The sequence below is a fragment of the Pteronotus mesoamericanus genome, unplaced genomic scaffold (genome assembly GCF_021234165.1).
Source record: "Pteronotus mesoamericanus isolate MK-2021 breed Mesoamerican mustached bat unplaced genomic scaffold, CSHL_Meso_final scaffold_636, whole genome shotgun sequence".
NCBI classification, from domain to species: Eukaryota; Metazoa; Chordata; class Mammalia; order Chiroptera; family Mormoopidae; genus Pteronotus; species Pteronotus mesoamericanus.
This window is the reverse complement of record NW_026555324.1, coordinates 1,022,265-1,038,231: the sequence shown is the minus strand read 5'-3', so window position 1 is coordinate 1,038,231 and position 15,967 is coordinate 1,022,265. Positions and strand designations below refer to the sequence as shown.

General features: G+C 50.1%; 1 protein-coding gene across 1 annotated transcript; it reads right to left on the bottom strand.

Annotated features, from left to right (window-relative positions):
• Positions 1-2,429: 2,429 nt before the first annotated feature.
• On the bottom strand, positions 2,430-5,256 carry TNFSF9 (TNF superfamily member 9). Its single transcript, XM_054562021.1, has 3 exons — positions 4,979-5,256; positions 4,339-4,375; positions 2,430-3,582 (listed from the first exon to the last, which is right to left on the bottom strand). Exons 1-3 carry the CDS (start codon positions 5,240-5,242, stop codon positions 3,134-3,136), a joined length of 750 nt encoding a protein of 249 aa, XP_054417996.1. The 5' UTR covers positions 5,243-5,256; the 3' UTR covers positions 2,430-3,133.
• Between the last annotated feature and the right edge of the window lie 10,711 nt (positions 5,257-15,967).

Here is a 15,967-nt window from a genome sequence, read left to right as displayed (position 1 = left end):
TTCAGTCTTGGTAACATCCTACGGATGCTTGGGACCCAAGCATTCTTGTTGTGGAATACCCCCAGACACAACATAACCCAGAAAGTAGGATAGTCTTTCAGATCGCAAAGCCACCAGGGAAGACACCAACAGCCTTGAAGACCTGCATCCTTGGGGACACCATATTAAAGGTCATTTAGCAGCATGGAACAGAACCTACCCCAGAAGGAAAATCAGTGGAGGAAACTCAAGCTTCTCATGGCCCCCAAGGTGAGAGACTAGATGTACTGGGTTAGTGTCCCCTCAAGGCTCATATTCTCCCTAGAACCTCAGATTATTACTTTATTTGGAAACAGTCTTTGCGAATGTAATTAAATTAAGAGGTGGGCCCTACATCCAATGTGACTTATGCTTATAGGAAGAGAAGAGAAACAAAGACAGAGACAAACAGAGGGAAGAGGCCACTCGAAGATGGAGCAGAGATATGAACAGCACAGCTGTTAAGCAAGGAACACCAAGGACTGTGGGCCACAACTGGAAGCTGGAAGAGGCAGGGAAGGCTTCTTCCTTAGAGCCTTTGGAGGGAGCGTGGCCCTGCCAACACCTTGATTTTCAATTTTGTGCCTCCAGAACAGGGAGACAATACATGTCTGTTGTATTAAGCCACCCAGTTTGTGGGACTTTGTTAAAGCAGCCCCAGGAAACTACAGGGAGGGATAAGAGTAGGGCTAACAGTTGTTCATATGGAAAATGATACAATAATTAATAAATAATAATACAAGAAGGAATGTGTTTTTTCGCACTCACAACGGTAAACCTACTTTTGCTCTGCCCTGTATTAGGGTTTTCCAAAAGGCATAGTGTATCCCACACCACCAGAAGGAGTCAAGGAGGAAACCTAGGTCTTTCCTCTGTTTCTCTAGTGTTCTGTGGTCTCACCTGTGAAATCCAGTGCATCTTCCTCTCCTTTCTCTCTGCATATAAGCCTTTTCATGCTTCTCTCTCCTATAGAGGTTGGAGTTCTTGACTAACACTGTCTGAAGCCAGGCCTGCACATTCTCTGTAGAGATTTGCCCTGCTTGAATCTCATGTCCACCCTGGCCTGATCAGCTGTGCCATAGGGAGGCATCATATGGTGCTAAGGGTGTTATTCAATAGGCAACAACCAGTGTAGCCAAACGCTGACCAATTAGATTTGACACTGGTCCTGGGCCAAGAATTCTGGAAACCACCTTTCCCCTACAAACTCTAGGGATGCATTCTAGGGTTAAGGCTTTGGATGCTTGGTCACAAGGGCCATCTTATGTGTCCAGAGGAAGTACCCAGGAATGAGGACTGGGATTAACAGATACTTGCCAACCAGCATATAACTGGTTTAATAATTTAATGACTAGTATGGCCATATTTAATGTCAGTTCTGCCCACTTAAGAGGGACAAACCCCTTGAGGAGTAGAGATGGGACAAGCCAATGCAATTCACCTCCACTTCCATACCTTCTCTGTCCATCCCATACCCTCGTGTCTAGCCACTGCAGGCCAAATTCTCCCACCTCTTCCTTGCTCAACCCCATTCCTCTTCTTAAAACCCATCAAAGTCTGCTCTGCAGAGAATTCTCTGTCCATGCAGCCCCTTTTGTCCTAGATGTGTAAGGAGAGCCAGGGTCCAGCCAGTTTATATGGGCCAGTGGGTGCAAGTTCTGCATGGTGACAAAAATTATGGGGCTGGGGGAACTGGCCAGGTCTTCAGAGAGGGACAGTGTGCTGGTGCATATTTAACAAGCAGCTCTCCAGAGCGGGGAATGAAGTCTTGTGTTTATTATAAATTTTACATAAATTATTGTAGCACACCCCATTGACAGTAAAAATTAAAACATTCTTTATTGCAAATTCTATATATTCAGTTGGTTCTTAGAGAAGGCCCTAATCTTTATCACTCTTGTACACATAGCAAACGCTATGTACAAGTGACAAACAAGCTGCATTTTCCTTAAAAGGCTAAGATAAAATGGACCAAAGATTTATGTCTACACTTCACTTGATTGTACATGACACGTACAGTTTCTTTAATAAATCAGATAATGGTTTGAAAACACCAGATGAGTAGACTTACTTGATTTTTTTTCTTTGCATGTTATTCACAATGTAATGGGTACACAGTACACTCTCCTAAGTCTAGTTTACATGTTTAACATCGGTTTCTCCTTCACTTAAGTCTAGGTGACCAACAGGCAATAAAGCAAGCCCTGACTTGTAGCTTTTGCTGATTCCATGGCTGATATTAAGTTACTGGTGTGAAGTCATGGAACAGAGCTGGCAAGCAATGCCCTGAAGAACTGCATTCTATGGTATTTCCACTATGCACTTACCATAAAGGAAAATAATCTCGAGAGTATATAAAATGGAAATAATAAAATCCTCAAAGAATAGGGTAGTTATGAATCTCAAATAACACTGTCTGGAGCACAGTAAATGGTCAATGCATAGTCATCCTGAAATTCCATTTTATTATCCAGTACAATACACCATTTTGCAGGGTCCCCCTGGCCCAGTCATAGCAGCTCTCACACAATCATAACCCAAGTCAAACCTGCCTGTTAGCTGTCAGCCTGGCAACAGCTGGGGTTTTGGTCTGTCTGGTTAACAGCTATGTCCTCAACACCTAAAACAGTGCCTGACACATAGTAGATACTCAAAGTGCAAGTTACATGAATGAGCAAAACCCAAACAACAAAGAATTCTGCGACCCCCTAAAAGCTAGCCCACAAATTCCAGAGGGGGGCTAGAAGTGAATCTTCATTTCTCACATATTAACATAAATAAGGATTTTGGGGGGGTCCGTTTTGTTTGCTTTTGTTTCTTCAGCCCTGCACAGTACCTGCCATGCAGTAGGTGATCAATAAATATGTTGAATATATTAATATAAAGTCTACTGTCTGAGCTCAGGCTCGCAATAAATATCAAGGGTTTGAGTTGAGGCAGAAGTGACAGAGGGACAAGGACAGTCATTGCATAGGGGGTCAGCAGCCAGAAGACCTGTCCGGTCAGGTGAGGTAGAGACGCCAGGGCCCCAAGAAAGCAAGGCCGGGTTCATTCTCCCTGCAGTGGGCAGCAACCCCGCCTGCCTCACAGAGTCCGTCCTGCCTCGTGAAGGCTGTCAGGAATGGAATCCACCAGGAACCTTGGTGGCCACTCGGTAGAGGCCCAAGACTGTGGCACCTTGTGCAAGCTGCCAGGCGAGGTGCACCTCGCTCGCAGCCCTGAGGTGGACACCCAAGCGCTGTCCAGCACTCAGGCGCAGCAGGCGGCCCCGGAAGCCAGCTGCTGAGTCCCGGCCTTCAGGGGATGGAGAGGGCAGGTCCAAGGTCAGGGCCAGAGCTGCGGCCTTTGCACCCAGGGGCTGCAGGTGCAGGGCAACGGAGACCGAGCCAGAGCCAGCACGGGCCACCACACGTTGCAGTTCCAGGTGCAAGAAGACATAGTAGATGCCAGCCTCAGCCACCACCAGCTCCTGCGTGTGCTCATCGTAACTCAGGCCGGGAGCCAAGAACACTCCTTTCAAGCCAGGGTCGCTGTACCAGTGCAGGAGGCCATCCTTCAGCTGCGCTGCAGGGGGAGGAGAGGGCAGAAGCTGAGCAAAGCTGTGGGCAGAGCCACAGCCCTGGAGAGGGGGTGCAGGGGCTCTGAGGAGGAAACAGGTCCCCAGAGGGAGGTGGGGCTGGGGGATCACAGGGAGGAAGGGAATCGAGGGCGCGGGAAGGCCGTCAGGAAGAGGGAGAGGGAAAGAGGACTCCTGAGAGGTGCAGGGGTAGAGGGTGAGAGACTTCCAGGAACAGAGAGGTGCTAGAGAAGGAGGTGTAATACAATGGGGGAGGGGCGCTGGGCGGCAGGTTCTGCGGGATGGAAAAACGGGGTTTAGAAAGGGAGGTGAGGGAAATGGAGGGATGGGATAGAATGAAGGAGCGGACTCAGAATGAGGAGGCAGAAGGGAGAGTGGGGCGGTCTCAGGAAGGGTGAAGAGGAGAGAGGGGCGGGGAGGAGCGTGGAAAAGAGGAAAAGGGGAAGGAAGGAGGGAAAGCAAGTGGGAAGGAGAGCGTAGAACTTACAGAGCCCTTGTGAGAGACCAGCCCAGGCTGGGGTCTGCGGATGCAGCCCCGGGGCTGAGAAGGTGCGTTTTAGGTGGGCCGACAGGCGTCATCAGCTGAGGAGCAGAGGGAACCCAGAGGTCAGACAGAGAGACTGGTGAGGTGAGAAGAGGTGAGAAGACAGCTTTCAGAGAGGGAAGGGGTAGAGGGTCAGATTGAGTCAGAGGGAGGACCCCTTAGCGTCCCCAGGGGGACAGGGATGGTACAGGACACTTACCATCTTGGGCCACCAGCTGCGCAAACACGCCCTGGCCCTGAGGAAGAAACGCAGAAAGTGGATGGAGGGTCCCCAAACAGCTTTCCACAGCCCCCTGAAAAGTGCCACCACATCACCCACCCCACCCCCGCCGCCGGCATCTGCGCAGGCCTTGAGCCTACTACGCGCTCCTTTCCCCTGCTCCGAAAGAACACAGCAACACACACGCACCACCCACGATGGGGGCTCAACCGGCCCCAACCCGTGGGTTCTGCAAGGAGCGCACCCTCCAGGATTTCAGGACGGAGAAGAAGCAAGATCCGTCCAGGTGTCCTTGGAACAGGGAGAGAGAGAAAAAGGAGAGCATCCCAGGAGTCCCGGAGAAAACCTAGCTTCTCCGGGAGTTAGGAAAGAAAGTGTGGGTCAATGGGTCGAAGCGCCCCTCAGGGTCCACCAGGGAGAAAGGGTCCCGTCCGAGGGTGCGGGATGCAGAGTCTCACGGGGGTACGAGATGAGAAAGGGTGTCCCCCGAAGTCCTGAATAACGAAGGCTGCGCTCAGGGGCCCGAGAGGGACGAACTGTTTGTCGTCCCGTGGTGCAGAAGGGCGTCACCCCGGGGGTGAGGGAGGGAGAGGTGGTCCCGAGTGAGGGCTCATCTCACCTGCGTGGTGTCAGGGAGCCGGGGGCGGGCGTCGGGAAGGAGCTCAGGGACCTCGGGGAGTCTCGAGGTGGGCGCGGGGCTGGGGCCGGGCGAAGCGGAGCCCCCGGGCACGACCCAGACGCGGATGACGCCGGCGGCGATGGCGGCGGCGATCAGCAGCAGCGCGGCGCTCACGGCCCAGGGCACCGGGCGACAGGAGTGGCCGGGGGACGCAGGTGTCTGCGCGGCCTCGGGGTCCGGGACGGCTTCCGAGCTGGAGCTCATGGCCGGCGGGAGGCGGCTGCGACCGAGGCTCGGGGCTCCGCGCCTTATACAGGGTGCTGAAGCCCCGCTTTCCGGGGCGGAGTCCCTGGGGACCCCAGCGCCCGCCCCCTCCGGCCGAGCTTTCCCGTTATAACTTTCTCTTCTCAGGATCTCCATCTCTCGTCTCTTTTCTCTCTTTCGACCTCTGATCTCTGCCCCACCGTTTCTTTTTTTCTCCCGAGTCCTCTCTCTCTGCCTCTCTGGGTGCCTCTTTGCAATTCCGTGTCTCTCCTTTTATCTGTGTATCCCCCGCAATTTGTCCCCGGACTCGTTCACTGCCTCTGTGGATTGTGTCTCTGCCTGAGGTCGCACGGGATTTTTCTACCCCTCAGCATGTCTGCGTCTCCCTCTGGCTCTGTGTCAGTCTCTGTCTCCCTCTCTCCTCTCCTCTGCCTGTCCCCCTCCGCCGCGGTGCCTCTCCTTGCCCTCTCCCTTTGCTCCCACTCTCTCTCTTCCTCCCTCTCCTTCTCGCTCTCATTTTCCGAGTCTCTGTGTCCCTTTGTCTCTTTCCCCTCCTTCCTGTCACTCCCACCCAGGCTCCCCAGAGACACCCTCAGTCCAGCAGTTCTGCAGAAGGGTCAGAGGACAGCCAGGCCTCAGGTGCCTTCTGCTCTGGAGCATAAGCCCCCAGCAGACCCTTGAGTGCCATATTCAGCCCTCCCCACGCCCTTTCTCACCTTCTCCAGGACCCCGGGCCCTTCCCTGGCCAGCCCCCACCCACCCACCTAGGCCGCTTCCTGTCAGGAGCCCCCTGTGGACCCCAGAAGCGGAAGGCTGGAGAGTCCAGGTAGAGAAATTCCCCTTGCAGGAAAAGGACACTTGAGCAAGGCAGAGGAAACTCAAATTTCCCTTTCACTCAGGCGGGGGTGGGAGGAGGAGCAGAGAAGCGGTCAAAACTTGACCCAAAAGAGGAAGCGACCCTGGATTGAGAGATGGGAAGAAAGTCCTGGACTCCTACAGAAGGCCTGCTCCACCCAGACCAGCCAGGTGGACACTGGCCGACCCCCTGACCGGCTGCAGGCCTCACTGTCGCCGTGTGAAATGGGAAGTTGGGCCTGGCCATCAGTCTTAGGCCTCCGCTAACAAACCAGGAAACACGGAGGGGAATTTCAGTATCAGATGCCACCCTGAGCTCGACTTTCTTACATCGGGCCTTGCTGGGGAATTACAGAAAAAATACCGTGATACCGGCTTATGTTGATGCGCAGGTGCTAAACCCTTCCGTTATTCAAGCGGTTATGAAGTGTGATGTCCAAACCAAAAAAACAGCAGTGGCAGCATCACCTAGGGAGTCGTTAGCTATGCAAATTCTAGCACCTCAATCTATTGATCTGAAACCGAAAAAGCCCAGCAGTTGGCATTTAAATGCATCCTCAAGAAGATTCTGATGCTTGCCCAGGCTGGAGAACCCGCCGCCTTTTATCAAGGTTGTTCCTTCACGCCTGCAGTCCCTCGGACTGGAATGTTCTTCCCCAGATGGGCATCCGGCCTTGGTTCCAGCTGTCCTGGATCAAGACGATGAATGGAACCTCTGCTTTCACTCTCTTCTGAAACCCTACCGCAGTGAGAGTTCAGTGACTATTTTAAAACCCCAAACGAAATGGTAAGTCCTCAAGGTGGAAAGCCAAATGCTATTTCCCTCTTGGAATCTTACCACCGCCACCACCCCCAAGTTCAGTTATTGGTGACTCCCGCCAACTCCAAAGGAAAGTGTGATGAGTAGTGGCTAAAATGGAAGAGTTTGCTGAAAGTAAATTCCCAAAAGAGATATCAGCTTTTCTCCTGTTAACCAAAAAATAAAAGGCCTTTCCAAGCGAGAGGCAACAAGCATTTATTTGAAATAAAAAAGAATAGCTATTCAGGATACACTGATTCAGGCAGAAGCCCAAATAGTGTTCCCATCGGAGACAAAGGCAACAGGTATTTATGAAAAGGGAAAGGGGAAAAATTACCTCAATAGACAGAAGACATTTCTATTGGTGCAGATAAGATAGTGATGTTAATGCTAAACAAGGTTTTCAATTTTCAGTCCAATAGTCATTAGTCCAGTAGCCATCACATCTGCTTTCTTTACAAAGAGTTTTTTGGGGAAACAAAGTTGCTTAAGTTCAGCCCAAAGGTTATTGTGCCTGTTTTAACCTTCCAAAGGTGTGAGGCATAAGACGTGCAAGGCAGCAAGGCAGTTTCTCTGGCCTCGCAGCTCTGGTTCCATTTTAAAGTGGACCCATTTTTTTCTTTTCTTTCTCTCTTTTTTTTTTACACTCCCCATCAAGGTAGGAAAGTATCTAAGTGGTTTTTTTGTTGTTGTTTTTCTTCCTCCAGAGGGTGAAAATAGCAGCATTTCTGGTCAGAGGAACAGCAGTAAATGGTGGAAGAATCACTCTGAACACAGGAATATTAAGAAAACCTGGGAACTTGAATGCAGGAGCTAAAACTTCCCCACCTCAACCCTCACCAGACTCAGCATGAGGACCCAGAAGATGGGATGGCGAAAGCCCCATCTGCGAGGGTTCTGGCCAACCAGGAAGAAAGATTGAAAGATACTGAGGCCAAAAGGCCCTCCCCGCCTTATCACTGCCCTGCCAAGAAGCCAATCTGTTTATTATTAAGCCCACGCCCACAGCAGGCCACATCCAAAGATTGCCAAACTGACAAAAAGAACAAAAAAGAGGAATTCAGAGAACACCAAAGATTAACATCTCAGACAGCCCAAATGAAGTTTCCCCTCCCTCAGCCCTGTTACATCACCCACCAAATTTCCTTACTAGCCGTTTTTGCCATCTGGGATATTCTTGTTTGATTGGTTTTTTGTTTGTTTACTTGCTTACAATTATTTTCCCCACAAAAGTGTTATCTCCTGAAGAGGAGCATCATCATCTGCTTTGTTTCCATTCTACTTCCAGTGCCTAGAAAATTGCAGGCCTCAATATTATTTGTTGAATGAATAGGCTCTAGAGATCAAAAAACTACAGTCCAAAAGCTTTCTTGTTTGATTTTTTTTGGTTGTAAGTGACTGGAAACAGTCGAAAGAAGAGGATCTCCTGATGTACAAATTATATGAAATTCAAATTTCACTGTCCACAAATAAATTTTATTGGTACACAGCCACACTCCTTCATTTATACATTGCCTTACAGCAGCTTTTGCAATAATAGAAGGGTTGAGTAGTTGTGACAAAAATTGGCCCACAGAGCCCAAAATATTTACTCTCTCTGGGCCATTTCAGTAAAAAAAAATTGCTGCCTTAGTTTCGTAATTTCTTGCTGTGGGCAAGCAGCTTCACCCCTCTGAGCCTCATGTTTTACATCTGTTAATGGGAATAATAGTAGATCTCAAAGGGCAGTTGAGAGCTTTCTGTGAGCAGTGACAGGCACATTGTGAGGGCTCAAAAAACGTGAGCTTAATGGTCACTGAACATTTTCTGCAATTCTGTACGTCACCATCCCCAACATGTGGGTGTAGAAACTGACTCCCCAAGTTGAAGCCATTTAGCCAAGGAATCACAGTGGGTGTTCTGAACTCTCAACACTGAGGGGCTTGTCATAGTTCTGTACACCCCCTCCAAGGAGGGGAAACAGAGCCTGGAAGCCTGGGGAAGGCTCAGGCCGCAGCCAGGGAGCACCGTGACGTATTGTTGTGGTTGGGACATCTGAGCCAGGCAGCCCCGCCTACCATGGAGGAGCTAGCTGTCAGCACTACCTCCTAGCACCTCTGTGCTCAGCTGTCTCGCTGAGGTCAGCGTGGGCCTGTTTTTCTCATCTCTAGGGGCAGGGTCTGAACCCTCACACTCATCAAAATAGGGCTCAATGGAGGGACTGGGCAGGAAGCAGTTGAAAGGGGGAAGCTCCCATATTCCATATCTGAGGCCCAAAGAATAGGCACCCAGGCTCTAGAAGGTGTGACTTGATTTTTTCCTAGAAAACCTCATTTCCTTTTCTCTGGTTTCCCCATTGCCCCCATCCCCTGCATGTGGCCTCCCTCAGTGTCAACTTAACTGGCCTGGATCCTCTGTCTCCCCCATGGCAGGGGCAAAGCCTAACAGAAAATATTAGTGATGTTTGCTGAGTAAGAGCATAAGCAAGTGAATAAAGGACCTGGGGCTGGGAGGATGTGAATTGAGAAAAAGAGAAAAAAGGGAAGGAAAGAATTGAGTGAGGTCTGTGAGAGTGGTAACATGTGTCGAAGAAGGAATGAGGCACAGAGATGGGACTGTGTTATCTACATTGTCTATGTTAGCCAAGTCCCTGGAAATCTGGGTCTGAGACAGGCCAGAAGAACACAGGGGTGGCACGTGTGCACACCCATGGTGTTGTGTAAACACTGCAAGGCATGGTGGTGCAAAACACTGAAGCTTTGTGGAGCTGTGGTGCATCCCTGACTCTAGACTTGTGTGTTTCCGATGTGATGTTGTGTGTTCAGAGGTGAGAAAATGGGTGTCCCTGTGTTCATGGATGTGTTTCCAATTGAGAAACAGCAAATAGCACAGAAGGCTTCAGATCCCAGCTTTGCCTCTTGCTAGCTGTGTGATTTTGTGCTAATTCTCTCACCTCTATGTTCCTTGCTTTTCTCATCTGGGATGTGTGGTTAACACTGTGACCACCTTGCAGGATTATTGTCAAGAATAGGGAACCAGAGCAGCATCTGGCGTACATTAGGTGCTCTGTTCGGTTAGCTATCATGGCTGCCGATGGCACTGACAGTCTGGTGGCTCCATGTGATTACATGTAGGGATTGACCTTGTGAATGAACAACCAGGATCCAAAAAAACTATTGCGGACATCTATGGCAAAAGTATTCGAATGAAAATAGCCAAAACAGTCATTGAAAGCAAAATCATCAGGTTCAGTAATCACAGATGTGAGGGTTGAGTCATCTCTCTTGGGCTATATAGAAATTTCTAAGGGTTAAGAAAACAAAGTGCTACCTATAGAATGTGGGGTTTGTTTCAGAATAGAGGTACATTAGCACAGTGTGTTTCTGGAAGGTATATAAGAAATGGGGGATTTGGGATTAAGTATGCACACACGAATAAAGAAACCAGTGGTCTAAGCTGTTTGTAAGGGGAAAATTTAGCATGGTGACATCAAAGACAGGAAATTGTGTTTCCCTGATTAGGGCAATTAAGTAATACAAGGACGGGGAACACCCAGGCAGACCAGGGCAGAGCCTTGGGGACCCCTCGAGGGGCCCCTCTTGAGAAGCCAGCTCATTCTGCTGGGAAGCAAGCCAGACTGCCCTAGGAAGGAAGTCTCAGCAGGGCTACCACCTGGAAGGGACTCTCCAACTCTCCCGGAGGCAGCTGCCACACGGACAGGCATAAGACACCCCTATCAGGCCATACAATTATATAAACCAAAACAGACACGCCACGCAGACATGCGCACACACACACTCCCTCTCGCACACACATATCTGGACACATAATTATAGATACAGAGGAGCAGCCACCAAAGCTAGCCAACCAGCACACACGAGGACACACAGCGGGACACAAAAGATACATATTTCAGGGCATAAATCATCAAGCACATTGAGGACAGAACAGTCGCACACATACCAAAACAGACTTGGAGATAACACAGGCATATGCACAGTCACACACTGAGGCAGACGCCCAGAGACACAATCATAGATAACACCAGTCACCCAAGCAAGCCATAAGCAGACACAAGGACACACCCATGGCCATAGTCACACATAGGCATGAACACATAGCCTCAGAGAGACTCAAAACACTCTGGCGTGGGCAATCAGAGACACAGTAGGACGATCTGGAGAAACCAGCCAGACCCTTGAAATAAAAACACAAAATACAAGAGACCATAGCCAAAGGAACACAGGCTTCTTCCCCAGTGGAGACCCAGGCACTTCTTCTGGGTGTTTGTCCCTCCCTCCTTTGAGGAACCGCTGGGTCCCTTTTCCTGGAAGCAGCACCCAGTGTAGCCCGTGGGCGCCCTCTGGTGAACCAGGCGCCTCAGCCCAGAGAGCCACGGAGTTGGTGAGAAGAGGTCTAGGCTGAAGGAGGAAAAGTTGCTCTAAGTCCTCTGCCTCAAATGCAAAGAGGCTGGGGGTCGGGGCCTAGGGGGGACAGTCGGCCTGAGCCCGATCAGACAGGGCCTTGGGCGCGGAAACAGAGTCAGGTTTAGCAAGAGTGGGAAGGAAGACCCTCATCCGTCCCTACTCCAGGCAGTTCCTCGTCGGAGGCCGGCAGATGCTACCGCTAAGACCCAAGAAGTTGAAGTGAGACCAAAGGAGTATTCCCATTGGTCCGCACCCGACCAATAAGAAGTGGCGAGGGCACCCGGCAAGGTTAGGCAGGGCACCGTTGACTCAAAGGGAGGGATTCCCGCCCCCTCCAGCAACGGTTCTCAGCCGGAAATGACCACCGTGGACTCGCCCACGATGTGGAATGCCCAGCACGGAGTTATCACCAACTCGGACAAGACCTTGACGAAGGAACCCTGAGAAAGGTGGGCCCTCCCCTTCCAGGGATGACTCTAGTCTCCCAAGCCCTGCCCACTTCCCGTTATTATCTCTAAGCCCCGCCCAGTTTTCCAGCTATCGGCCTCCTAGTCCCTCCCACTTTCCTGTGACTATCCCTAGGCCCCACCCACTTACTAATAACAGGCCTCCCAGGCCTTGCCCATTTCCAGTCGCATCCACTTTCCAGTCGTTCTCTCTAGGTTCCTCTCGCGTCCCCAGTATTAGCTTTACAGGCCTGCCCACTCCCCAGTCCCGCCCACTTCCCCGTCATTTCCCCTAGGCCCTGCCCACCTCCCCAGCCAACAGCTTCTCAGATTTTGCTCACTCTCCTGCCTCACCCACTTTTCTACTTTTCTTGGTTTAGCATCAGCCCCCAAGACGCGGCCCTTCTATCGTCTCCTATTTAAATATTCGCTCCTTTTTGGGTTCCACCTTTCCAGAACCCTGTGCCTTCTTCCCAGTCCAAGCCCTCAATCCATCCCCATCCCTAGTTTAACTTCCTGGGGACTTCGTGGCCTAAGGGTCTAACCATTTTTTCTTATTCCTTTAGGCCCCTCCCCTTTTGTGCTGCCCTATCTTCTTCCAGGCCCCACCCACACTATGAAGACCCTACCCCCAACATGGTCTAGTTCCTGGTGTGGGATGGGGTCCCCTAGATAATGGAGAAAGAGAGGCCTCAGTTTCCCTTGCCCTAACCTTCCATGGGAAAGCCCCTCCCTCTTGGCTATCTAAATACCTACAGTGCCCTACAATGGGAACCTGTCTCTGCCCACGTTGGTCTTCGCCACCACAGCCCACCTGTCCCTACTGTGGCCCTGCCAGGACTGGAAAGCTCCAATTCCAGTCAAGGTGGATGTGCCCACCCCATCGGCCACCCCACCCCCAATCTCTAAATTTAGCACATACAGTATTGGCCTTGCTTGAGATGGCGATCTGGTTACCACACTTTTGCACCATCCCCTGCCACACATCTGTACCACCAAGATGTTGGTGGCTTTGGACATGTTGTATCTACTCCTGGGTGAGCCCCTTGCCACCAGCTTTGAGACCCTGTCTGGAGAGGCCACAGAAGGGTCTACCTATATGTCTTTATCGAAGGCTAGACTGAAGCTGTGGTGTGTGGCTTCACATCTGTGTGTTTATTAGCATATTTCTGGGATATATGGGTGAGTGTGTTTGTGTGAATGGGAGAAAAAAGGATTCTCCACAAAAGCAACTTTTGTGTATTTGTTTACCTGCCTTCTTGGGTCTGGATGCTGGGGTACGCATCTGGCTGCGCATTTTTTCTTTCTTTTTTTTTTTCCCCAGTCTTTCATGACTTTATCTTCTCCCTTTAACCATTTTTCTTTCATACAGTTTGATTTGCTTCATGTCTTTTTTAGCTGAATTTATTAGGGTAACACTGGTTAATACAATTATATAGTTTTCAAGTATACAATTCCATAATACAGTACATCTGCTGTATGTCTTTTTTAGTTGTATATCTGGGTCTGTGTGTCTGGGGGTGGTCTGTGTTGTATTTATATCCCTGAGAATGTACAATCCCATGTTTGTACTTATGCACAAGTATTTTTATGTATGTGCATACATGTAGGTCTGGCTGTGTCTGTACTGGAGTCTGGGCGTAGAGTGTATCTGTGACTCTGTGTGCGTGTCTTTGGATCTCTGTATTGTGAGTTATGTTGTATTGGCTTGGGGAGGTATATTTATTGTGGGTAACTCCTATACATGCACTTGGTCTATGGGAGCACGTGACCATGCATCTGGGCTGGGGGTGGATCCAACGGTATTTGTGTAGCTTGGCGTGTGTTCAGGTTGATATGGGCCTATGTGTATTGTGAGTAGGTTGTTGCATTGTGTGTATGTGTGTATATCAGAATCTGTATGTCTTGGTCAGACTGTGTGGTTGTATTGTATATGTCAGACTCTGTGTGTACATGTATCTGTGTGGCCTGAACTTGCCTGGGGTCTAGATGGGTAGGCAAAACAAAAGTCCTCTTACTGGGGAGAGGAGTCTAGGTGCGGACACCAGCTTTGCCCTCCTATCCCAGGAACGGAATTGGAGGGCATGAGAGACTGGGTTCCAACTGCCTAGCTCCACTAAACTTCAGTGGGCAGCAGAATGACAGGATCCAGAGGAGTGGAGTAGCAGGTCTGGAGGTAGGCTCTTAGGGGAGATGGGCCTGGCAGAGAGCCTGGCACCTGTTGGAGACAGACCCCCTGCCCTTCCTGACTTTAGGATGGCAGTATCAGGGGCACCGGACCCTGCTCACACACATTTACACCAATATCTCCCAGATTAACCAGCTACAGAGCTGCAGATACAGGCATGAACACACATACAGACCCCGAACACAACCACACACACACACCATCACAACCCACACATCTATGGACACCTGTGCATAATCTCACACATACACACATTACAGAAAAGAGCCCATACACTCACACGTGCACCCAGATGTACCACAAACACCTGTTCACATAACACATACACATGAGGCAGGATATGTATACACACCACAGCACATACATCTGCATTCATGCACATCCCCAAGTACACAGGTGCAAATGCCAGGACACACTACATGTACACACTTGTAAAAATGCATAGTCACATACATGCAAAGGCTTAGAGACACATACACAACAAAAAAGACACACAAGGAGATTCACACCAATTCACAGCTACATAGAAATACACATACACTGAGAAACATGCATCTACATACATTCGTATAGCCACACTAGAAAACATACATGCTCAGAGACATACTCAGTAGCAGGTGACATAGAGTAGATATCGATAAGCACCTCCACACGTACACATACACATTCACAGATGCAAAGACATACACACATAGCCACAATCATACACACACACACACATACATCAGGACACACGCATACAGCAAAAGCGAGCCCTTCCACCCTTCTCTCCTCATTACCCTAACCCCTTACCTGCCTCATTCACAGAACCCCACCCATGAAAGTGTCTCTGGGATTCTGTCCTCCTCTGGCCTTCCGGCCAGACCGCTCTCCCAGCACAGCCTTCCCACACTCCCACCGCATCCTGGTGTGAAGACACAGGGAGGACAAACTGCGCAGAATGCTTGAGGGGAGTAGGCCTTAGGTGGCCAGCCTGTGAATGGGGTCTTCTCCGCCCCCTGCAGTCAGCATCCCTACCGTGCTGAGGGGGAGCGGTTTGTTAGCACCCCACATCCGGGCCTTCTTTTGTGATGACACCATCATCAAATACTCTCTGGCGGCTCATTACATTGTTGATGACTCAGCACCCATCATTATGGCCTTTGTTACTTGGTCTTTTTAAAAAAGTTACTTTGTTACCTGTCAGTCAAATGGGTTGTCTTTCAGGAAGAGGTGTTGCTGGGTTGCTGGTGTGAAAACATCCCTGTGACTGTCACATGCTCCATGGCCTGGGCCTCTCTGTCTGTGTCACTGTATCTGGCCTGAGGCAGGAGGAAGCACCGCCTTTTTTACTAACAGAATGGGAAATCTTGCTGCTCATTGACAGAGAAGAAATTTTTTTCCGTGAGGAAAATGTAAGGCTCACCCCTTGCTGACATAGAATAGAGGAAACGCCAGCCTCTCTGCCTTAGGCAGCAACAAGAAGAGTTCATCCCTGTCCCCCAGTGAACGGGGAAGCCCCATCCCTTACATGCATAGAGCAGGAAGCAGTCCTGCCCCTTTTTGAAGAGTTGGGAAATATTGCCCTTTCAAACACAGAGGGAACATCCTGCCTCTTTCTTCTGGTTAAAAGGGAAATCCCACCATTTTCAGGCATTCAGGAGGAAGTCTATCCTTTTCTCCTGGTCTAACAGGGAGCCCCGCCCCTTTTAGATATGTGACAGGGAATCCTGCCTATGTCTGACATAAACTAGGGAGACGTCCCACCCCTTTTCCTGATATAATGGGGAGTCCTGCCCCTTTCAGGTATGCAACTCCTGCCCACACTTGACATAAAAGAGGGGGATGTCCTACTCCTTTTCTTCATGAAATGAGAAGCCATGCCCCTTGCCTTAGTAAAATAGGAAATCTTGCCCATTTCAGGCACAGGGGTGAGAGAAGGCCCCAGCATGCTGTGTGTGTGGGAGTGATGAAATGAGAAGCCCCATCTTTTTGCCTGGTTTAGTGGGAAACCACACCCTCCTTTCCATATGAAGTGGAAAATGCAACCTA

What these genes read in the sequence shown, in the direction of transcription:
- TNFSF9 (XM_054562021.1), bottom strand. Translation starts at nt 5,242, where the DNA reads ATGAGCTCCAGCTCGGAAGCCGTCCCGGACCCCGAGGCCGCGCAGACA. An exon ending in GGCTCCCTGACACCACGCAG is followed by an intron (nt 4,376 to 4,978) that starts GTGAGATGAGCC and finishes TTTCTTCCTCAG; the next exon opens with GGCCAGGGCGTGTTTGCGCA. An exon ending in GCAGCTGGTGGCCCAAGATG is followed by an intron (nt 3,583 to 4,338) that starts GTAAGTGTCCTG and finishes CTCCCCCTGCAG; the next exon opens with CGCAGCTGAAGGATGGCCTC.